The 24,375-nt window shown below is 50.8% G+C and overlaps 1 protein-coding gene and 1 long non-coding RNA gene across 2 annotated transcripts in view; one reads left to right on the top strand and one right to left on the bottom strand.

Moving 5' to 3' along the window:
- Positions 1–24,375, bottom strand: part of EFNA2 (ephrin A2) — a 142,898-nt gene that overhangs the window by 12,587 nt on the left and 105,936 nt on the right. Inside the window, exon 2 of the mRNA XM_075123142.1 lies at positions 16,017–16,309. Within this exon, the coding sequence (XP_074979243.1) occupies positions 16,017–16,309 (293 nt within the window). The remainder of the gene's footprint in view (positions 1–16,016; positions 16,310–24,375) is intronic.
- The window catches only part of LOC142070100 (uncharacterized), a 35,437-nt gene continuing 15,413 nt past the window's right edge, over positions 4,352–24,375 (top strand). Inside the window, exon 1 of the long non-coding RNA XR_012666042.1 lies at positions 4,352–4,642. This is a non-coding gene — a long non-coding RNA (uncharacterized LOC142070100). The remainder of the gene's footprint in view (positions 4,643–24,375) is intronic.

Below are 24,375 nucleotides of genomic sequence, written 5' to 3'. Positions count from 1 at the left end.
ATTAACACGGCTCAGCCCAGACCTCAAAAAGACTGGCGCTGAGGTCTCTGAATGCCAACGATCCACCCTTTTCCAGCCCTGGCCTCTCTGCTGCGGGGGCCCTGTGCTCCTTTGTGTGCCGGTTTTTGCGAGGTGGACAGCTGGGAAAGGGGCTGAGGCACCAGCCCATGGGGTCTTGGCAAGTGGGATTCAGGAGGCCTGGACCTGCCACCAATTCCCCTGTGTGATTTTGGGCAAATCACTCAATCTCCCTAAATTCCTCATTTGTCAAGTGGGGGTAAGCGTCTTTTCTTTCCCCAACCCCTTGTTGGTTTGGACTGCAAGCTCTCCTGGGCAGGCGCTGTCTCTCATTGTATGTCTCTGCAGCACCTAGCACGACAAGGCCATGATCAGAGCTGGGATCTCTAGGGCCAGGATGTTTTTCAAATATCCGGCAGTTTACAGACTATCCAGGGATGCTGCTCATAATCTGAGGTTCTCGGCACTATACAAAACAGAGTGCAACTTTCCTTTAAAACTGCCACTTGCAAAGCGACTGCAAAGGGCGTGTGTGTAAGAAATGCCTTTTCTGTGGCTTTTTACTGAGTGGAGGAGGACATCTGGGTTCTCCTATTTCCTTTCTCCCAGCAAAGGAACTTGCCTTCAAAAGGCAACGAATTAAAAACTGATGAAGTCAAATACTTTATGTGTTCTACCCAATGCCTAATCAACCAGTGGAACTCATTGCCACATGATATTATGGAGGCTTAGAGGGATTCCAAGGGGGATTTGACATTTATACAGACCATAAAAACATCCACAATTATATTGCATAGCCTGAACATGTAAAATGGGACAAACCCTCATGCTCAGAGGATGGATCAACAACTGACTCACTCGGGCAGCCTGTCCCCTTGTGGGATTTCTTGCACCTTGCTCTGGTACTACTGGAGACAGGTCAGAGGGCTCAGACAGACTGACCGCTGGTGTGCTCTGGTAGGTTAGTCCCTGTGTCCCTGACGTGCCTTTTGTGCATGCAGCAGTGAAATCTTTCAGTGAGTTTAATTTTTGACTTGATCTTTTTTAGGCTTGGTGTCGTCACAGCAGCTGTTGCGTCTGCAGCTCCAGAGAGGTTCCAGGCAGTAGAAAGTAACACCTCACAGAAGTGCGGTCCGGTCTCCCTTGTGCTTTCCTGGCTCTAACCTATTTGGCTCTCAAGTCGTTGAGATAATGGGGCTTCCTACCGAGCTTCCATATGGGTTGGAATCCAGGGCTATAAAAGGGGAGACAAGCTAGTCTGGGAGAGAGAATGCACACCCAGCCATCTCTGCTTGACCTCCAGCTGTTCCCAGCTCCCTTTAAGGAGCTTAAAAGTTTGAAGGCATCAATTGCATTATTGAAGTGATCCCCGCCACTTAAACCGCCTCTTTGATCAACACTTAACTGGTGTCAAAAGTTGCCCGACCCCGGGCTGTGCCTTTCTGCCGCACTGTCCCTGGATACATGTTCTAACTGCAAAAAAATGTCTGCCAAGCCAGATTTCATGCTTGTTACAGACTCCTTCAATCCGAAGGAAGGGAAGGGAAGTTGTGTGTGAAACCCCTGCTGCGGGAGAACTACAGACGCAGTGGATACAGGGGGCACCTCAAAGCCTCGTTGAAGTTGGTCTGAGTGGCTATTGAAGGGGAACAGTTTGCAATTAAAAGGGTGCCATGTGAAAAGCATGGGGGTGGGGGGAGGCGGAGAAGAGATTAGGTTGGGGAGGGGGTTAAGCCAGAGTGACGAGTAGAGAGCGTGTGTTGGGGGGAGGGGCAGAATCGAACACGGTAAGGGGGGGGTTTAACTCGCTCTGAAACTGATCCTCTCTGACAACCCCGACCCCAAGCTGTGCTGATGAGAAAAGCCTGCTGTCCCCCCGCTCTCGGGGTCATCTCAAATAAATGTTAAAGCAGCTTGAGCCATTGATTGTGAGCATGTTCACCAGGGGGGCAGGGCCCTTGAGTGTGGACATTCCTCCCACCAGCACCAGGACTGTCCTCTCTGCACCTGGCCCACACCCTACATACTATGCCAGCAAAACCAAGCAGTGTTTTTAACATGGGAGAGGGAAACTCCCCCAGGAAGGGTATTATGATCCATTAGGAATTGAACCCCTCTGTTTCCCAGGTCCAGCCACAAGCAGGAAGGGAACTGTTTGCATAACACACAGCCAGAGACATGAGCCTTGTAATCCACTCCTCCGATCATTTTCACTGCTCTTCTCTGAGCACTTTGTCAATAACTTTCTGGAGCCCAGAAACATAAGAGTGGCCACACTGGGTCAGACCAAAGGTCCATCTAGCCCAGTGTCCTGTCTTCTGACAGTGGCCAATACCAGGTGACCCAAAGGGAATGAACAGAATAGGGAATCATCAAGTGATCCACCCCCTGTCGCCCGTTCCCAGGTTCTGGCAAACAGAGGCTAGAGACACTATCCCTGTCCATCCTGGCTAATAGCCATTTATGGACCTATCCACCATGAATTTAACTAGTTCTTTTTTGAACCTGTTAGTATCTTGGCCTTCACAACATCCTCTGGCAAGGAGTTCCACAGGTTGACTGTGCATTGTGTGAAGAAAACAAACACTGTCCCAAGCGGGATCGCATTAATACCATGGGACTAACTGAAGATGATGTTTTTATGTATGTCTCTATCTACATTCACCACAGCATCTAAACGTTTCTTAAACATTGATCAGTTCATCCCTGAGAGGGAGAGAAGTGCTATTATCCCCATTTGACAGCTGGGGAACAGAGACACAAGTGACTTGCTCAAGGTCATGCTAGGAGTCTGTGGCCCAGCTAGGATGCGGTCTTGCATCCCAGTCCAGTGTCTTAACCACAAAACCAGCCTTGGATTCTTTTGCAGCCATATCCCATTGTGACCTCCTGACTAACCTGCTCTCAGTTCTCCTCTTCACTGCTTCCCCAGTTCCGCTCTGCCTTCAACTCCATGTGTCAGGAATTCATTTTTCTCTGATGCATTTTCCCAAGCTACATCTCATTTGGTCATTGCCTGGCCATATTCCTAATCTCTCAGTGTCCCTTTGCACTTTATTGTTTCTCTGTCCTCATCAGCATTTCATGGATTCAGAGATTCCAAAGCCAGAAGGGACAACTGTGATCACATAGTCGGACCTCCTGTATAACACAGGCCATGGGACTTCCCTGAATTAATTCCTCTGAGCTAGAGCAGAGCTTTTGAGGGAGGAGGGGGGCAGGGGGCCTAATCTTGATTTTAAAATGGCCAGTGATGGAGAATCCACCCCAGCGCTTGGTACGTTGTTCCAATGGTTAATTACTCCCACTGTTAGAGATTTGCAACGTATTTCCAGTCTGAATCCATTCAACTTCCAGCCAGTGGATCTTAGATCTTTGTCTGCTAGACTGACGAGCCCCCTCTATTATCACATAGGTACCTACATGGGGGGAAAACTATCAACTGTGATCAAGTCACCCCTTAACCTTCTCTCTGTTAAGCGAAATAGATTGAGACAAGGCAGGTTTTCTAACCCACTAATCTTTCTCCTGGCTCTTCTCTGAGCCCTCTCCAATGTACCACCCCCCTTCTGGAAGTGTGGGACCAGAACTGGATACAGAAGTTGCTTCAGGATCAAACTCCTCCCAATTTACTGCCACTCCCGGGTTTCATGGCAGCATAGTCACGCCCTCTCTTTGAGATCAGGTATGAAAGGATCAGCCCTAAAGGGGCAGGTGGATTTTTTGAGAAGGGCACCTTTGCGTTAGGGAATGAGATCCATGCAACTGACTTCACATAGGGCATTGAATGGCCCCATCCAATGGGAACAACCTGCAGTTACTGCCAACATGGGCAGGATGTAAACAAGTGGCCTCCAGTGGAACAGTCTCTCCACGCCTTCCCCCCCCTCCCCAAACTCCCCGGAGCAGGCAGCCCTCCCTTCCCTTTGGAAACTGGCTCCCATCCAGCTAACCCTGGATTCCTTTTCTCTGGACCTTGGAAAAAGGAAGCAGAGAAACTCTAGGATCTGAATGAATGGCCAGAGCACAGAATGACATGCCACATAGGCCTGAAAGCAGCAGCGTCTTAAACACAGACCTGGGATCCAGGGACCCCTGGATTCTAACCCTACCTCTGTCGCCGGCTTCCAATCTGCGGCCGAGTCACTCCCCAAGCTTCCCCCTGCTGTGAGGGCTCCTTGGCTAGCCCTGTACACATGAGGAGCGATATTACATCAGCACCGCCCCCAGGTCTACGATCCAAACCTGGAGAGGGCAGGCGGCAGCTGACTCTGTGATGCATTTTCAGCCCCTAATGAATGCCATTTCTCCCTCTCCACGTTATACCCACAGGCTCCCCCCACGAGCCGCGCTGCCAAGCCACCGCAGCCTCCCCAAGAGCTCAGCTAAGGACGTGCGTGTGTGCTTTCAGTGCCCCGTGGGGACGCAGCAACGCCTTGAGCCTTTCCCCAGTCGCCTCCTCCATGGCAGGGGAGGGAGCTGGCATCGAGACAGGCAGGAAATGACCAACATTTCTCCATTGTGTGGGCTCGACAAAGCCGGGAGCCAGCGCTGCACGTTTCACGCCGAGGGGAGAGGAACAAGCGGCTGCCAGGAACAAAATAATCAGAGCCCACAGAAAAAGGTGAGAGGATGGGGTCTGTGTGGGTGCTTGGCCCTGCTGAGTCGCTGAGGCACAAAGTCACCTGGGCCTGGGGGAGGGGACGAAACACGCAGACCCCGGGTAGAGCCAAGCAGCCCAGTTCACAGGGGCAGGAGCTCCCCTCCATCTTCCCCACTTCCTCCCAAACCAGAGACTGGGAACTCCAGGGAGGTGCCCCAAAGGGGGCTCCTCTTAAGGGCCTGGGGAGTCAAATATTTTGAAGGCTTTAGCTCTGCCTACAGACCATCCAGCTGCCCCAAGGTGCAGCCTGGGATATGCTTGTCCCACTTCCTCCTGGCACATGGGGATGGAAGCCGCCCCGCACCCCAGTTCCTCAGAATTACTGCCTCCCCCACACCCCAGAGAAGTCTGTGCAGGATGTTGTTACTCAGAGTATAGGAGTGGGTCAAAAGACCAAGGCAGCAACAATTGAAACAGAGTTGAGTGAGGACCGGACAGCCCCCCTGCCCTCCCCAATCCCAGACAGGAGCATTTCAGGGGAGGGCAGCCCCCAAAACACAGGTTAGTCAAATGCCCCCCGGAGATCTTGGGGCAGGGTGGGAATGAAAGGCCCTTCTACTAACAAGGGATTAAGAGAACATCAGAAGGTAGGTGTGTTTGGGGCATGGTTTGCTCATCACTCCCTGAACCAGGGCTCAAGGGGCAGAGCTGAGACCCTGAAAATGCAGCTACCAGAGCTGCTGTGCAATGCCAGGAAGGAGAGGCACTTGAGTGTCAAGCTCTTCTTTGTTTGCTCTGGGAAAGGAAGGAGCCACGCTGGCTCCCATACAGCCTGGAGGACAGCTCAGCCTGAGGTTGCAATGCGATCTAATACCCAGGAAACAGCAGCCAGCTCTTTAGGGCCAGGAACCCAGAGGAAACTCCATTTGCTTGAGGAAAAGCAGGAGTAGATTCATGGGCCCCAAAAACCTACCCAATTTCCAGAGAGAAGGCAGGACTGTTCATAGGAGACCATCTACCTACAAATTCTAAATAGCCACCCCTATAAAGCTAGAGGCCCTGTGCAAAGGCTATTATATAGGGAGGAAGCAGGGGGTGGAGTCATGCCTCAGACCACACTCACTCCCAGGAAAGCTATAAAAAGCTGGCTCTAGGTACAACCAGGCTTCTGCTGCTGGGTGGGGCTGTGGGCTGTAGTGATTAGGCAGGTATTAAGGGCTGTAGAGGAAGAGACATGAAACATTTCTCTGCTGGGGCCCTAAGGAAGTCTAGATGAATGTGGTTTGCTGGTTAAAGCTTTATTTCCAGGCTGAATTTGGTTAGCTTCAACTTCCAGCCACTGGATCTTCACCCTGTAGCTGCTAGGTTGAAGAATCCTGCACTATCAAATATTTGTTCCCCAGGTTTGTACTAACAGACTGTGATCAAGTCACCCCTTAACCTTCTTTTTGTTAAGCTAAATAGACTGAGCTCCTGGAGTCTCTTGCGATAAGACAGGTTTTCTAATCCTTTACTCATTTTCATGGCTCTTCTCTGAATCTCCTCTGATTTATGAACAGCCTCCTGGAGTTGTGGACACTGGAATAGGCTATGGTATTCTGGCAGCAGTTGTCCTAGTGCTAAATACAGAAGTAAAATAACCTCTCTCCGCCTCCTCCAGATTTCTGTTTGTATGTCCAAGGATCACATTAGCTCTTTTGGCCAGCTTTGCACTGGCAGTTTATGTTCAGCTGATTATCCACCACAATACTGAAATCTTTTTGAGTCACTGCCTCCCAGGATAGAGTTCCCCATTCTCTAAGTACGGCCTATGTCTTTTTGTTCCTAGAGGTGTACATTTACATGTACTAAAACACACACTGTTTGCTTGAGCCTAGCTTACCAAGCCATGCACATCACTCTGCAGCAGTGACTTGTCCTCCTCCTCATTTATCACCCCCCAATTTTTGTGTCCCCTGCAGTGGAAGGAGGCTGGTGATGTGTGAATGTTGTGGTGATGGAAAAACTTAATCAGTCTGCATTTTTGCAAAGTATCCCGCTTAGAGCAGAGAGTGTGGGTCTGGCTGAGCCAACATGAATCCCTTTGCCCCCTTGTGTGACATGACCAAAGCCAGCTGTTGCCAGTACCTTTCAATATTGTTCAGTGGCCTGTGCGGTGACACTGATAATTTACAATGACACTTATTAACAATAGGAGAGTTCTCGTCATTCCCTCCCAGCCCTTCCGTTCCCTCCCAGCCCTTCCGGCGCCTCTAGCAGGGAGGGGCTTCCCTTTAGGAGGTGAGAGAACTCGACCCCTGCAATGACTCCTTGGGGGCTTCATGCTGTTGTCTGTTACGAGTGGCGGTCTGTGTGCCCTTCCCCCTTAACAGAGAAAACGAAGATAAAAGCACCTAATAAAAATAATACTCATTGGGAGAGATAAAATGCGTAATTGCAATAATTATCTTGGCAAAACTCCCCTCTCCAAATGGAAAATGGAAATTTTTTATGTGCATTTTAAAAAGAACTTATTTATTTTTTAATTAAAAAGGGAAGGGGAAAATTATTCTCAATAAAGTTTAATTTAAAAGTTAAAGCAGATGGACCTAGGAGGTGTGATTCTCCCAACTGCTAATGTTAATGGGCCTCTCATGTCCCACCCCCTGCATACACACAATCCTCTCCTCTCCAAATGGGGGCGGGGGAAACATACACACCCCTCTCCAGATGGATCCCCCCATCTCCTTCTAGGTGGAGACATGTACAGCCCTCTCCAGGGCACACAACCACACCCCTCTCCTCTCCAAAGAGATTCCCCTGCCCCAACTTTGATGAGGAAAATACCTCCAAGTGCCCCTCCCTGTTTGCAAGGGTGAACTAACATGGGCTCGGCAGCTACCCTGCAGATGCCAGCTGTTAGGGAGGGAACCTGACAACCCTGGCTGAACATCCCAAGCGTTGCACTCTTCGGGATGTGTCACTGGCCGCAGCTGCCCCTCCACGTCTCGCTCACGCTGCAGTAGCCCATCTCTGGCAGGGGCAATCCCCAGTGTTCCTGCCCTCTGAGCTCTTTGCTGGCTGCCCACAAAGTGCTAGGTTGATTCATTTCTCCCCAGTGGCTCTGAAAGCTCTTAATAGCACAGGCCCCGCTCCAGCTCTCCTCCTCCTGCTCCATGTACTCAAGGCAATCCACACGCACGTACACCCTGACCCCGACTGCCAGGGCGTTTCGCCAGGGACCGGGCCTTGGCTGCGAAGGGCTGAGGTTCTGGATCCGCCCCCCGCCATCCTGTCTCTGGGCCTGGGTTTGATCTCAATCAGCCCAGTATAATTCAGAAGCGACTCGACTGACTGATCTAAACTTGCGGACGGTGAGCTCAGAACTGGGCCCTCTGCCCACCTCCCTCGCTTTAGAGGAACTGCTCAAAATCATTACTACCCCTTAGTGGTTTCCATTGTTCAGCACCAGACACGCAGCCTCATCTTAATTCCCTTCCCTTGTTATGTCTTGCCAGGCACGCTCTCCATTCAAGCCACAATATAATTTTATGAGCAGTATCTTATTGCAGACATGACCATGCTCCCAGCCTGTTGTAGGGCTGGCTAGCTGGGGTGGTAAGCTCTGTGGCACAAGGACTGGTTGACCGGTTGTGTCTTGTGTGCATTGGGCATGCTTGCTGGGGCCTTGATAACTATGAATTAATAAATAGCATGTTCATGAGTAACCTGATGGGGAGAGGGAGCATTGTTTATAATTGTTAATGGTTATCATTTAACATCTGTTACAATACTGCCTGGAAGTCAGCTCGGTTGGGCCCCATTACGCGAGGCGCTGTAGATACTTATAGTCAATGGCTGTCCCACTATCTTTCACTCAACTGTTCAACAATCCTGAGTCGGGCTCCTCAAAATCACAAGACTGGTTTAAAAATCATAAGTTTTTTTTAAAGGTTGGGTTCCTTTCTATTTGTCCTCTGGATTTTATTGCCTTCAAGGCACCACGTTTTGAAGCGTTCGTCTGGAGTCATGACAGCTAGACACATACTTCTGTTGTAAGGGGAAGCTGAGATTCTCACATGACCCCAGGAGCTGGAGTTTTAAGAAAACCCCCAAATTATTGCAAGACTTGGTGACCCGATGACTCTGTCCCAAAGAGTTTATAGTCTGAAAGACAAGACATGCCAGGTGGAGGAGACAAATGAACGGTAATGAGTGTGCAGATCCACCACTCTGTCCACACAACCTGGGGATCTGCCCACTCAGACACACCCATGAACATACTCAGAATATACACAGTGCCACTGAGGGCACGTCTACACTGCAATCAGAGGTGACTGCTGCACACGTAGGTAAAGCCAAGCTAGCTTTGATCTAGCTAGCTTCCTAAAAGCAATGGCCAAGCTGTGGCCACACGGGCGACAATATGAGCTAGCCACCTGAGTATAAGCCCAGCCCACAATGCTGGGTACTTACTCAAGCTGCAGGCTAACTAGATCAAAGCTAACTTGGGTGTGTCTACACATGCCACAATCACACCTCCCTACTGCAGTGCAGACGTACCCTGACAGTCCTGTCCAGCCATCTTCTCTGCCCCCTGATTCTGTTCTTCCCTCTGGATCTCCTCTCATGCTAGTCCAGGTTCTGGTGCTCTCTTGTCTGATTCTCATCACTCACTTCACATCCATTATTATTGTAGTACAGGAGGACCTACAGGCCCCAGGTGAAATCAGGATAGAAGGGAAATGGAGGTACCAAGAGGCCAAGTGATGTGCCCAAGTCACCCAGCAGGTCAGTGGCAGAGCTGGGAATAGATCCAACTAGTTCATTCCTCCGCTGCTGCCCCCTGTCAGGGGGTGTCAGCTAAGAGGCATCGCAAGATGCTGTGGAGCCTCAAAAACCAGAGAAGGAAGGTCCAGGCGGGAGCCACATGCTGGTAGGTGGCAGGATGCATGGAGGGGGGCGGGGTCCCAGATGGAGTGTCCATAGCCTGCCCCAGCTGCATGGATAATCTCTGTTTGCTTAGAGTCCCACCATTGAATTCTGGGACTCGTGACTGTCTCTTTGATATGCAGCCTGAACTCCAACCCTGCATCCAAACTGAAATCACGGACCGAGGGAAGGAGTAAAAGACCCTGCAGACTGAACTTAGCCCTTATTTACACTGGGAATTTGCCCTTGTCACAACCATTGGTAGCCAGCCTCTGGCATAGCAGCATCAGTGCAAACCTCAAGTGCAGACAGGCTGGGGCCAGACAGCACCAAGGCGAAATGTGGCTTGTAGCAGCTTTGTCTAGCCACACTAGGGATTTGCAATGATGCAGCTACGCTGACAACTGGCCGCCGATGGCTGAAATCCCCAGCGCAGACAAAGCCTCCGAGTCACTGGCTATTTCTTAACTCCACAGTCTAAAGGGACGCAGCCTAGCTTCGTAAGACACCAAGCGGCATCCTACTTGCCGTTCCTGTAATTGTGTGTGTGTGTGTGTGTGTGAATGCGTGTGCATGTTCCTGTCCACCCCCTGCTGGGCCTGTCTGCTCCACAGGCTTGTTTGCGGGCGGGAGAGTGAAATGTTACCAAGAGCTCCAGCTCTTAGTGCTCATCTGTAACGTACCTGCCAGGCCCCCTGCTTGTTGCTTTCTTGTTACGGGGTCCAGCACATTTCATGTTGTTTATCTGTTCTCAGCAAATAAATTGTCTTTGCAGCTTCCAGCGGATTTGATCTAGTGGATAAGGGCTGGGACTCAGGATACCTGGGTTCCCTTCCCAGCTCTGCTTCTGACCTGCTGTGTGACCTTGGGTGAGGTCCTTCCCCTCTTTGTGCCTCAGTTTCCCCTCCCACCCATTGTCTATTCAGATTTGCTCTGCAGCAGAGATTCCCTCTCCCTATGTGCCTGTGAAGCATCCAGCACAATGGGGTTCTGATCTAGGTTGGGGCCTGTGTCTTACTGTAACACAAATTAACCATTTTAACCATAATGTTTAACTGAACGTAGCGTTGAAGTCAGGTCACACTTCTGGTCTCCCCCAATCTTGCAAAGTTCCCCATTAACTTGACTTTCCTATTTCAGCCCATGTATCGTTTTCTCCCCCCAGGCCCCCAAATCACCTTTCTTTGGCTTAGCAACCTGATTACTTCATCCAAGTACCTGTCTCCAACTGGGAAAGATGTGTCAGTCTCTTGGCCTCTTCGATAGTTTTGCTTTTCTCTCCTTACCCATGAATCTTTGTTTTAAATGGAATAACAGGTACCCTAAACTGAAACAAACAGGGGGCTGAAATCCTGAAGCATCTGACTCTTGCTCTCGACTCCACTCTGATTCCCATGCCTAATGATTTTTTTCCCAAGGAGTCATACAGTACATTGTCTCATTCATGCTGCATCCCAATCATGAACTAACCTCCTCAACTGGGGAGAGACCAAGTAACCCAGTTCCAGATCTTCTGACCCCTGCTGTAAATTCTGATCCAGTACGAATCGGCAAATGGATCTCACCATTTGCTCGTGTCCCCAGCGCCGGCTCTTAACCTTGACCCAGAACTGGGAACACAAAGCTTCATCTCTATGCCTGCGAGGTTAATGGAATTCCAATTTGTGAGCTCTAGAAGGAGGTAATTTCTTTTCTTTCATGTCTGCTAAATATGGTTCCTCAAAGAGGCATAATTTCTAATGTTCCGCATGACATGAATTCTAACTGGTTTAGCAATGATCAGTTTCACCATTTACTCCTGTGTAATCTGTCCCTAACGACATTAAAAAATAAAATAATAATAAAAAACAGAATACGAAAAGAGAGAGTTGTAGACGCAGTTATTTCACAAGTGACATTTTATGGGGGAAGGGAGAATGGTAATTTAATCTAGATAAAAGGAACAAATTAAGTGGTTTCCAAACAGATGCTTTAGAAAAAGGGGGAAAATAATAAGAAAGATAACGGTGCTGGTAGTTCCCACACAAAAGGAGAAGGGCGCCTGGCTTCAAATGACACCATCAAGTGCTTTTGGATCACGATTTTTAATTTTTTTTAATTTTAACCTTTAATTGCAAAACTGTTGGAATTGTTTCACTGGCTCCAATCAGCTTTGGCTCAGGCCCCATCATGCAACTCTTTTCCCTATTTGATTTTTGTCTTGTGTACATCCACTCTGGAGGTTGAAAATTAAAAATGGGCCCAATTCTCCTCTTGTTTCGGGCCTGATCCTGTACACGTGTGCTTGGCTTTAAGAACGGGAGTCCCGCAGCGCATTTCAGTTAACTATGTGAGTCAAATTCTGCATGTGGTTAAACATTTGCAGGATTGGGGCCTTGGAGTGGGGCAAATCAGGAGTAACTCTCTGGGCTGTTTGTAAAGGACCTGTCAGGGTGCTAAATGCTGTAAACTGGGCTAGGCTGTAACTCTGGAGGTGGCCAGACCTCTAAAAAGAATGAGATTCACAAGAACGTAGGAATTGCCAGACAGGATCAGACCTGAAGTCCATCTAGCCCAATGTCTTCTCTCTGACAATGGGTAGCACCAGATGCTTCAAAGGAAGGTGTAAGAAATCCTGCAGGAGGCAGTGAGAGGGTAACCTGCCTCCATAGAAAGTTCCCTCCTGATCCTCTTATTTAGGCTGGCTCATGCCGTAAAGAATGAGGATTTATATCCTTATCTAAAACTTTTCACACCTGGGATGCTCTATTGAAAATGGCCTCACTCCAGTCCCCAAGCACGTGCTTCCAGGGCCACAAGCCAACGTAGCTGCAGCTGATCTCAGCCATTCCTGTGGTGTGTAGGGCAAGAGCAGCCCCTAAATCAGCAGCGCTCTATATAGCGCTGGTCGGGCCAGAGGTGCGGGTGAGCTGAAACCTGCTCTCTGCTACGTGGGTCTAATCCAAAGGAAACATAGGTGCTAGGACTAGGGGTGCTACAGCACCCCCTGGCTTGAAGTGGTTTCCATTATATGCAGGCTTAATGGCTCTCAGCACCCCGAAGGGAAGGGACAGGAGGAAGGCGAGAGACAGCCCTTAGTACCACCTCCTTGACGACAGATACTGGGGAGCCACATGACCCTCTGACTCTTCACCCTCTCCTGGAAACCAAGACCCAGCCTTTCTGTATCCACCAAAACTTTGCAGCTCTGGCCAAGGAGGAAGATCAGCCTCCTGTGTCTTCTCAAAGGCCAAATACGTCCCTTTGAGGCTGTACCCCCATCTCCTAGTCCTTGGAGACCCCACCAGCCGTGACGGCACTGGGAGATACAGATGGGGGGGCTGGTTTGGAACCTGACTCAATGGACGCTTTTGACTCAGACCCCCAATTTTAGGCCCCCACCAGTGCAGATGGAATTTCCCAGGCTGGAATCAATGGAGTTCCACCAGGGATCAGTTCTCCAACTGAACTAGGGACTCAACGGCTTCCCCCTGCGTCCGCCCCCAACCTGGCCCTCCGAATGAGGAGGCCTGGATGGAACCTTCTCCTCTGTCCTAGCCCCAAGGGCAGTGTCTTTAGTTTGGCTAGGTGTCCCTCTCCGCGACGCTCCAGCCTCCGTTAAAAGAAATGCAGGACAAAAGCCCTGCTTCTAATCAAGATAAGTGGGGCTCTGTTAAAACAGAGACATAAACCAGCTTCCCCAATGGGTGGTCGGGCGGCTAATTACAGTCACTTGATTATTTTTGCTTGCTGGGAGCCCCCGGCAGGGGAGACCCCCCAGGAAGCTGGAGCTCTGAATTTTACAAGGCGAACGGTCCATGGGGCAGGGGCAGAATGAGCTCTGATGCTCTCATCCCTGGCTTCTCGGGGAGGAAAACTGACTCACCCAGGAGCCTCTCTGTGTGTTTGGTGTTTGGTTTACTATTTTTCAGAGCACTCAGCTGGCCCAGGTCTTAAATGAAGGCTCAGTTAATGCCAGCTTTAGTGTGTCAGATTCTGGCATGATCCGTGGAGAGTAAACGGAGTGGCTGCTTTAAACCATAATAAACCCTCCATCACCCCACAAAAAGGTGAGCTTTGTTCTGACCAGCAGCAGGGCCTTGTGGCTGGAGTGCTGGGCTGTGCCTCAGGTGACCTAGGTTCTAGTCTTGGCTGTGACCCTGAGGAATGCTTTCTTGCTCTGTGCCTCAGTCTCCCCATCTGTAACATGAGGCTAATGATACTGCCCACCTTTGTAAAGCATGTTCAGGTTTACTGATGAAAAGCGCTAGGGAAGAGCTGGGTATTATTATTGGCTGCACGGGAAGCTGCTGTGTCCCGGGAGAGGCAGAATGAAGGCAACCGAGGACCGCAGGCATGCTCACTCACAGCCGTCCCCGGAGTTAAGAAGACTGGGGCAGTTCACACCTCTTGGGGTTCTTGTTTCAGGACCTCGGCAGACCCAAGCAGGCAGTGGTTACACTGGTCCCAGAGGCGACTGACATGACCTTAGCACACCAACACAGCATGGAAATAAGAGAGGCCCCATCCTGAAGGGAAAGGAAGAGCCCCAGCAAGATTTCAGGTCTGGGGTTACCGTACAGCCAGCAGACCAGGGAGTCATTCAGAATTCCTCCTAGAATGCTACGGACAGGTCCATTCAAACCTGACCCTGGATCTTCTTCTGAGCCCAGCCTGTTGAAGTTAATGAGAAGGCTCCCATTGGACCAGCCCACTAGGTTTTCACTTGACCCAGATTTCTAGTCAGTGGGGGTATGAATGTTGGACTGGGGAGCCATTGATCCTTGACCTCTGATTCTGGCTGTGACCTTGGGTGAGTTGCTCTGCCTGTCTCCCTGTTCACCTTCCTCTAGCAGGAGTGCTGCAAAGGGCTATCAGGCAGTATTTAGGCTAAGTGCTCTGACAGTGAAAAGCACTAAGAGTTATTCCAGATTTCAGCTGAGACATTTGGAGCCAGATTCGCCCAGCACACTCCGGTTCCATTGCACACCTCTGGTATTGCAACGCAGCCATAAAGCAGGGTTTAGAAGAGGTTGCTTAAGATGGCTTCACAGCTGCTTTGCATCACCGGAGCGGCACAGAGCAGACAGACCACGTCCAGCAGAACCTGGCTCCTGTTCAGACTGTGTATTTTCTGGTGGTGTTTTCTTTTTCTAAAAGGAATTTTAGCCTTGCAGGAGGGAAGAGGCCCAAATGACAGGATTTCACCACAATGCTGCTAGCTTCCCTGCCAATGCTACTCCCCATCCTTGTGCTCTGCCTCCATAGCTATGGCTTGGGAAGATCCAAAACTCCTTATCCACCCACAACGAACAGTTCCCTGATCAAGCACGGGCTTCACTTTAAGCGCTGGGTCCGTCACCCAAGTCCATAGGATTTCTCATGTGCTTGAAGTTCAGCGTGTCTGTACATGCTTTGCTGGGACAGCGCCAGAGTGTTCAGCACTTGGCAGGATGGAGCCCTGAGAGCCCTATCCTGGGAGATGCTGAGAGAACTGAGTATCTCAGAGGAGGTGCTCCCAGGGGATCCGGGCCTGGGATTCCATGTGGCAGACAGTTCTCTAAGTGTCATTAGACCCAGAGCCAGCCCGTCTCCATATAAAAACTCCATGTGTCTGGACAGCACAATCAGGGCAAAGGTGGGTGCGGTGACAAAGCAGAGAGTTGGAGACGCAGGCATGGGCCAAGCTTTCAATACTCCGTCAGCAAAGGAGGGCAGGTGGTCAGCTGACCTCTCATGGGGGCAGAGGTAAAGCGGTCTGAGCACCTGGTTTGACAAGAGCACCCTGGGTTCCTGATGCGACGGGGCTACTTACTGACTATTTGAACTCGAAGATTCTTGAACAGTATTATTCACTGAAGTACAGACTCAAGACTGTAGACCTATCGCTGCCTTACCGATGTGTTTTTCTGTTGGAATATGTGTGTTTCAGTGGAAATTTCTACCTAGAGCAAAATGTCCCAGCCCTCCCTGAATCTTTGCATGGTTTATTTTGTGGATTTTGTGGCTTTACAAGCTATTTCATAAAGCCCCGAGTCAGCAAGGAAACAACATTGTAGCCAGCTTGCCGCGTCACGGCTGGGACTACGCGGCACGCAGAAGCCGCCTGAAACATCACCGGGACAGCCGCGATAGAGCCCGAATTGTCCTATTCCAAAGCTACAGCCCCTGCCACTAGAGCTGCTAGCAGTGTCCGGGATGTGACACACAGCTGAACGGTTCTGACTGTATCCAGTAGCGGGCAGGGCTGCACATACCCACCCTCCAGCTCACTACAATGTGCTTCCACCTTGGTCTTTGGGTGGCTGCTAAGCGAGATGCTTACACCGAGCTCTGTTAACCACTCACTGTGCAAATTTGCACGTTCTGCACCAGGCCTTCCACCGGGCTTTTCAAGGCACCCTCGCCCTGTTAGGAACAGGAAGTGCCACGGTCAGCAATGTGCACAAGGGTCGTTCCCCAAGAGGGTGCAGGGCACCACCCGTCTGCAGCGCGGGATACTCACAGATGTAGTAATACTCGTTCCCTGGCCTGAACTCAAATCCTAGCGAGAAGGGAGTGAAGAGCTGGAACTTCTCTGAGAACTTCAGGGGCCCGCTGGGGGAGTCGGGCCTGTTGCACTCCCAGCGCTTGAAGCCTTTCTGCCGGTGGTCGCAGGAAGCGTGGCCCTCGTAATTGACCATGTACAGGATATACCGCTCCATCTTGTCCACCGGGAAGGGGTCCTCATAGTGAGGGCAGTAGATATCCAGGTAGTCATTGATGCTCACTTCCACCGTGTAGTCCCCGCGATGGAACCTGCAGGGAATGGAAGGAGGAAGCAGGGGTGAGAAGCAGGGGATCCAGGGAAGGACCGCGGCGGACTGGCCAGCCTGACATGTGTCAGTCAGAACATCAGGCTCTCTGCAAGATGACAGCTCAGGGGCCCTTGGCAGCAGAGCTTTGGATGTGCCTGCTTGGCACTGCAGGTGCTTAGCACCTGTGACTCTCAGACCCCGAAGGGGCTCAAGTGGACCAACCCAAAGCAGTGTCCACTTCTGAAAGATTTCTGAGTTAAGCCACATGCCCAGTGCTGCACAGCAAGCCAGCAGCAGAGCCAGGAAGAAGACCCAGGAGTCCTGGCTCCCACGAACCAGCGGACTACATGCCTTGCCAAGGCTTCATTTTGTGGGGTCCATGCAATGAGTCATGGGATGCTTCGGGCATAAGAAATTCAGAAGTGACTAGTGACTCCAGGAGCCTGACTTGGGACACCTTAAAGGGCTCTGATTTCCAGACAGTGCCAAGTTCCCACCCTTTGAAAATCACTACCCTTTTCGGTGTCTTAAACTGGACACCAAAAAAATCACTAGCCACTCATAAAAAGCTTGACCTTAAGGCCTGACTCTGCTACCCTTCTCCTTGGACAGCCACTGGCAGCTGTGCAAAGTGAGTGGAGAACACAACCATGCTGATTCATATATAAACAACTGCACATGGGGCCAAGCCACGGAGAATCGGGCCCTAAATTTTTTCCCTCTTCCTTTTTGGTACCTGTAACAAGCATAGAGAACCTACCTCTTCTTTTCTGATTCTACTTTTCACTGTGTCAAACCACCCATCCCTTACACAGAAAAAAAGGGAAACAGACAGTAAAGGAGTTTTTCCCTTATCCAATGCTTCCTGACCTAGATTTCAAAGCGCTTTACAAGCATCAATTAATGGACCCCAAGAAAAGCCCCAGGAGGGGAGTTTGACTCACCCTATTTTACAGAAGGAAAACCGAGGCACAGAGACTTTCAGCAACTTGTCTGAGCCCATACAGCAAATTAGTGGTATATCTGGGAATAGAGTTTAAGGCTGGAAGGGACCCACCAGATCTTCTAGTCTGAGCCCCTGTATTTCATAGGCCACAACTGCCATCCAACCACCCCAGGATTTCTGACTCTTACTCCCCTTTACTTTAACCACTAGACCACGCTCCCTTCCAAAGCCAGGAGCAGAGACCAGGAATCCTGACACACAGGTCCTCTGCCCTAATCACCAGTCAAACACCCTGAATCCGCATTCTCTCTACAAGATTAAATTCAGTACCTCATTGTTTTAAGAGGAATAAACTGGCAACACTTGGTAATAAGTAGCAAAAAATCATTATGCATTGCGATACCATCAAACCCTTTTGGTATTACTGCAGATGTGCGCTCCAATTCTATTGTAATTTATGTTTTTTGGTACTGATTATCTGAGAGATTAAGGGATTAGCAGAGCTAGAAAATGACTCCACAATACCTCAACAATTCCCATTTTAGACCATGATACACCACAGTCCCCTAAGACCAGCCAGCTCCGTTTGCCACCTTCCAAACCCATGCCCGCCTTCTGGGGAAATTTAAAATAACTTGCTGTGTAGATTTGATTGGCCCTCGTGTTTGACGAAGACTCTGCTGTCAAATGCATGAGCCCCTCAGGAGCGATCCTGACTTCTCCCCACACCGAATGGGTTTTCTCTGCTAATTAATTTGAAGTTCCTACAGAGGCACTTGCCCTCAAATAGAAATTCTCTTGCCGACATCAGCAAGGCTAGGGCAGGTGTGGGGGACTGATTCACTTCCAAGTTGCTGAGAGAGCACAGAACATCTGGAATAAAAGTTGGGGCCGTTGTGGATGCGTGTGTGTGCGCGCGTGCAGATGGGCATTCACGAGATGCCAGGAGACACTTAACGTAAAACTGTTCCTTCTTCCGCTTGTATTTGTCAGCGTGCTTGCGTTCTATCTACCGCTCTGTGACTCAGTCTCCCCACCAGGGACAGCAGTGCTCCAAGAGCTTTGAGAGCCACGAAGGGCAAGCTGCAGTCATCTGAAGCAGGCCAAAATCAGTGGCAAACACGACCCCCGCGGCTCTTTGCACTGACTGCGCGCGGTGACGGGTGACAGGGAACCAGGCCTCTTGGGCTCTCTCCCTGGCTCTGCCACTGCCCAGCTGTGTGACCTTGGGTGAGTCACTTCTCCTGCCTGGTCTGTAGTGTGTGTTGGGGTAGGAGTGGGGGGGAGATTTCCACTGAAGTAGCCACACCAGCGCAAGCCCCGCCGGTGTAAACACGCTGCACTGATGCTACTGAGCCCAAGAAGCGACTAGCACAGTGTGTCTCCATTAGAAGTTCGACCCTGACCTGCTACATCGCTGTCCTGGCACCAGTGAAGATTTCCCTTGTCAGGATGGTACCAGATACCAGGGTAAGGGGCAAGGGATACCAAGAGGCTCACACCTGGGGCACTGGCCGCTCAGCGTGATGCTGGGTGTGCCCTCCTCTCACAGAACCTCTAGGGCCCCCTGAAGCAAAGAGCAGGCCAAGAACAGTCCCCATTGTAGTTCCTCAGGCCTGCTCTCCTCCAGCCCCAGGACTCCCCATCTGGTGAAACTGACAGCAGTACATGGGCCCCCTGTTGTGGGAGGGACAGGAGGGGGCCGGGCACTACGGGAAGCCTTGTCAGCTGTCAGTCTCTCTTTAAAACACGGCAGACAAAAAAGCGGGCAGACACCCCTCTGCGAAGGCAGCAGGCAGGTCACTGACACTCAGGCAGCCAAAAGAGGAATTATTCATGAACGCCGGGTGGAGGAGCCTTAAAAGACAAACAACAAAAGTTTGGGGGGTTGTGAGTGGAGGGCAGCATGAGTGTGAGAGATTCCAGCCTGTGCCCCGCTGCAATGCATGCCGGACCTGGTGCAGCCCCGGGGCCGGGAGGCAGCCGGTGAATTGGTACTGGAACCGATGGAACATGACCAACAGCTGGGCCAGAGCCACCTGGGAACCATGTGTCCCACCGCTACTGAGCCAAGCGCTCGGCTGCAAAGGGGGCCCAGAGCTGTGGGAAACCAACCCAGATTATAAAACCCATATCCTCTGCCAGTTTCAATGAGCGTCACTCCACTGACCAGTTTCTATCAGCTGGGGATCTGGCCCATAGTTCTTTAGGGGCTAACAACCCGGATGTCTCCCTATTGCCTGTGGTAGCCAGCCTTTTCCAGACTGTATTCCTGTGGAACAACAGAAAACTTTCAGGGATCCCTCCACGTGTTTCAAGGACCCCACCCCTAGCTAGCCCTAAAAACAGGGTGGTTGCACCCCCTGGAACCTCCCTGTGGCCAGCAACGTGAGGATCTGTGTTGGGGAGTCTGGCTCTATTACAGCCACTGTGAATTCAGCAGTGGTGGAAAGCACCCGGAGCCTGTCCGCTGGTACATGGGCCTCTTGCTGGGCATTGGAGATGGGGAGGCTAAAGGAACCGCGAGCAGGGTGGGAGTGAGGATGCTGAGCAGAGGCACATGAAGGCAGACTGCTTCTGTCAGGGGTCTGAGCAAAGGAGATGGCAAGAAAGTTTGTGGGAAGGGGCGTCCTGGAGGACCATTGGGTACTGATTCCTGTGAGTGGCCCTGGCTGCACATTCTCACTGCAGTTATCTCGGGCTAGCAACACGCAGGATGAGCTAACTCGGGGTCTGACCAGTAGCTCAGGGCGTGAGGGCTGCTTTGTTGTGGGGCAGGGAGAGAGGCATGTGAGTGTGTGAATGTAGAATGGGCTAAAGGCAAAGCCCATGTTTGAACCCATGTTAAGTCTGCAGTGAAGATGAGGCCTGAGCCCTGGTCTACCCTTAGCTACGCTGCTCAGAGGGGTGGAAAATTCACACCCCTGCGTGCTGTAGGTAAGCTGGCCTGACTCCCGGTGTAGATGTGGCTAGGTCCGCCACCGCCTGGGGAGGTGAATTACCGACGTCATCGGAAAAACCCCTTCCAGCGCTGAAGGAAGCTGCAGCTGCCACTGTAGCCCTTGTGATGCAGATGTGCCCAGGGGCCTCTCTTCTGTACGGCAGAGAGAGGCCGAGCTATATGCACTGACCTCCATCCCTAGGTCCATATTGCCTCAAAGGAGCCCGTGCTGGGGGCCAGGAGGGAGTTCACTCTCCGTGGCCCACTCAGTCCGTAGTCTCTCTGCCACATCTGTCCACCAGGAACAGCCACTGAATGCAACAGTGGATACTGCGACCCAGCCCCTGTGCCACAGGGAGCTGGGCTGAGACCCATCAAACTCATCCCATGAGGGCCACTGAACCACACACACTGTTACTGACTGGGAAGTGGGGGTGGAACTGTCACGGAAGACGGGGGGCTGGGGGTCAAATGGTGGGACAGAGCCCCCAGAACTGTTTACACACAGGCCAGGAGCTCTGCCCGAGATCCAAGCACTCCCAAGTCTAGGGAGGTTCGAAATTTGGATCCGGATACAGATCTGAATTTTGCAAGTGGCCTCCCAGCTTCATAATGGGCCTGAACCAAAACCCCAGGCCTCTGCCCCCCAAACCCTGGTGTATGAAATTTCTCCTTCTGTCTCTCCTGCACTCACCCCTGCAGTATCTGAGCTGCAGGATCCGGACCTCGTTCCGAATTTTGCATCTCCACTTCCCGCATCTCCCTGATCTTCCCCCATGCTGTGCCCCGGGGTGTGTGTGGTGGGAGGTGCAGGAAGGTGGCCACTCTGCAGCAACTGGGTAAAGAGCCTCGGTTTCAGAGGATAATTCATCTCTCCCTCCCCTGCCCAATCGACAAATTGCTTCCCCTCTCCTGGGGGGAAGATGCAGCTGCATCTCCATTTAGATGGAGATGGCCCAGTGGACAAACAGAGCCCCACGGGGTCTCTAAGTGGCAATTCAGCGCTGTGGGATTAGCTTCCTTCTCCAAGCCCCTGGCCTGCTAGTGAGCCAAGCACACACTGCTGTGTGTGTAATACAGCCAGGCAGGGGGAGGGAGAGGGGCTGCATGGTAATGGGGCCAATGAGTGGGAAGGTTTAAAGGGACAGGCCATCCTCCCTCCCACAGGGCAGGGTGTGGGGGAGATGTTGGCCCAGCGGTCAGCCTGCAGCAGGAGGCGAGTGGAGCTCCCCTGGCTGGCCCTGCTGTCTGCACAAAAGTGTGTCTGGCTGATTTGTGTGTGTCATGGAAATCCAGGCAGTGGCAGGGGTCAGTTCTGTGGGGCAGCAGGGAGATGCAACACACAGACACTCTCTGACACACACGCACTCTCCCATTGTTGTGTGCGCACACACACAGTCACTCACTCTGACACTCAGAAGCATATACACACCCATTCCCTCCCTCCGATGCGCGCACACGGGTATATACATACACACACACAGAGACACTTTCACATGCTCATGCACAATGCACACACACACACACCAGACTATGCACATGCTCAGGCATACACACACACGGGCACATACACACACTCATGCACAATGCGTTCACAAAGACACAAAGAAAATGCATACACACACTCCATAACTCTTGCACTCTCTGGCATACACACACTCAAAGGCATTTTCAAGCTCTGCAACTCAGACAACTAGAAAATGTAAGTGAAAGCTGAGGTTCTTGTGAAAATCTCATGACTCCAGGAGGTGGGGCTTTAAGGAAAGCACCAAACACCGCGTAACTAGATAGACTGGCAAGATAGTTGGTGACACTGTGATTCCCACAGCCTTAGCAGGGTAAGAAAAAAATGAAATGTACGGACAATGATAGGGATGTGTGTGTGTGTGTGTGTGTGAGCGCAACCCCCCGAACCACCAGGAAATGTATCAGGGGATTCAAGAGGATGACATAAAAGACATGCAGTCATCACAAAGGGAAAAAGGGAATGAAAAAAAAAGGAGGAAGGAGAGAACAAATGGAGAGCAGGAAAGGGGAAGGCTGTTCCCTGAATATCACTGAAGCAGCTCTCTTACAGTCTTTAAGCTACTATACACCTCATTACTCGCTTCATAAGCACTCTGATCACACAGTGAAATACGCTAATTAAGGAGAAGGGTTTTTTCTCTCTCTTTCTCTCCTTTTCCGATTCAGTCGTGCCAGCCCTGCCCCTGGCAAGGTAACATTTTAAAATGTAAAATTAATACCGAGGGCCGTGATTCACTGGGCAACAATTTTCAAATGCGCACACACAATAAAGGAAAAAAATCCCACCTCTCCTCTCTCCCTTTGTTTTTGTTTTTTTGTTTTAAGGTATTTATTTATTTATTTATTTATTTTGATGATTGTTATTAAAGCCGAAGGAAAAAAGGAAGAAAACAGGATTATCAGGGAATAATTATTATTATGGGGTTTTTGGAAAAAAAAGTCCAAATAATGCAGAGGGCCTTTGCTGGATGACAAGCTACTGAATTAGAACCGATCAGCTGTGATAAATTGGGGGTGGATGAGAGGATTGATGGGTATGGGGAGAGGGTGTGTGTGTGAAAGGTTTAGCCTTCAGGTCTGAGGTGGAGGTGATGAAATCACCAAGTGAAAATAACAGTAATCCCTGGCTCTTATCTAGAGCTTTTCATCTGTGGATCTCAAAGGGCTTTGCAAACCAACTCAGTAGCATGATCCTCATTTTTACAGAAGGGGAAACTGAGGAATGGGGCGGGGACATGGCTTGACGAGGGCCATCCTGCAGCTGGCTCTGAGAAGTGGGGGGTCCCCCATGCCTGTGCAAAAATCCTTTGTTTTCAATGAGGCACCACACTGGCAGAGTTGGCAGCAGGAGTGGGCCCCCCTGCAATCTGATCGGTTTGGCCAGACCTCTGTGTGGGCTCCTAGAGCGTTCAAAAGGGTGACGAGGGCTGCAGGACGGGAAGCCAGGCTTAGCCAAGGATATTTTTTTCCCCCTGACATTGGTTTCTTGGACCATTTCAAGACTTTAAAAACTAAAGAGAGACGTGCCCCAACCTTAAAAACCAGGGAAGGGGTTGTTCATTGCCTGGAGACCTGCCACTCGGCGCTGAGTTTCCAAACCCCGGCTCCCTCGAAGCAGACAGTACCTGCTCCGTCACACAACACGATAGGTTGCTGGAAAGGTGAGGGCCTGAGGCTCTTTCTCTCTTCCCCGCAGCTCTCTGGTGTTTGGACAATGTACCAAGAACCACCCCCGGGACTGGTGTTGCTCACTAATATAACACTCAGGGCTTCTCTAGCACGCTCCACACACAGGACTCAACGCACATTACAAATGGGGGGGGTCAGTCTGCACATTTTACAGAGGGCGAAGCGGTGGTACAGACCGGGGAAGGGACTAGCCCAATGTCACACGGCAGAGCTGGGAATTCAGCCCAAGGCCCTACTCATTACACTGCCTTCCCCTCCCGCACTTTATAAGATTATGAGGAGGAGGATTTATTAGATGGATTACGACAGGTTTCAGAGGAACAGCCGTGTTAGTCTGTATTCGCAAAAAGAAAAGGAGTACTTGTGGCACCTTAGAGACTAACCAATTTATTTGAGCATGAGCTTTCGTGAGCTACAGCTCACTTCATCAGATGTTTACCGTGGAAACTGCAGCAGACTTTACATACATACAGAGAATATGAAACAATACCTCCTCCCACCCCACTGTCCTGCTGGTAATAGCTTATCTAAAGTGATCAACAGGTGGGCCATTTGGGGGGGGTGGGGGGTGGAGGGTGAGAAAACCTGGATTTGTGCTGGAAATGGCCCACCTGTTGATCACTTTAGATAAGCTATTACCAGCAGGACAGTGGGGTGGGAGGAGGTATTGTTTCATATTCTCTGTATGTATGTAAAGTCTGCTGCAGTTTCCACGGTAAACATCTGATGAAGTGAGCTGTAGCTCACGAAAGCTCATGCTCAAATAAATTGGTTAGTCTCTAAGGTGCCACAAGTACTCCTTTTCTAGATGGATTACGGTAGTGCCTAAATGCCCCAATCACAGACCAGGATCCCACTGTGCTAGGTGCAAACAAAGATGGTACCAGCCTCAAAGAGCTGAGATAATCAAGAGAGGGAAAGGAAGGATCATTATCCCCATTCTACAGATGGAGAGACTGAGGCC

Source organism: Caretta caretta, chromosome 25 (genome assembly GCF_965140235.1).
Source record: "Caretta caretta isolate rCarCar2 chromosome 25, rCarCar1.hap1, whole genome shotgun sequence".
In the NCBI taxonomy this organism is placed as follows: domain Eukaryota; kingdom Metazoa; phylum Chordata; order Testudines; family Cheloniidae; genus Caretta; species Caretta caretta.
Note: the sequence above shows the minus strand (reverse complement) of the source record. Positions and strands in the feature narration are given on the sequence as shown.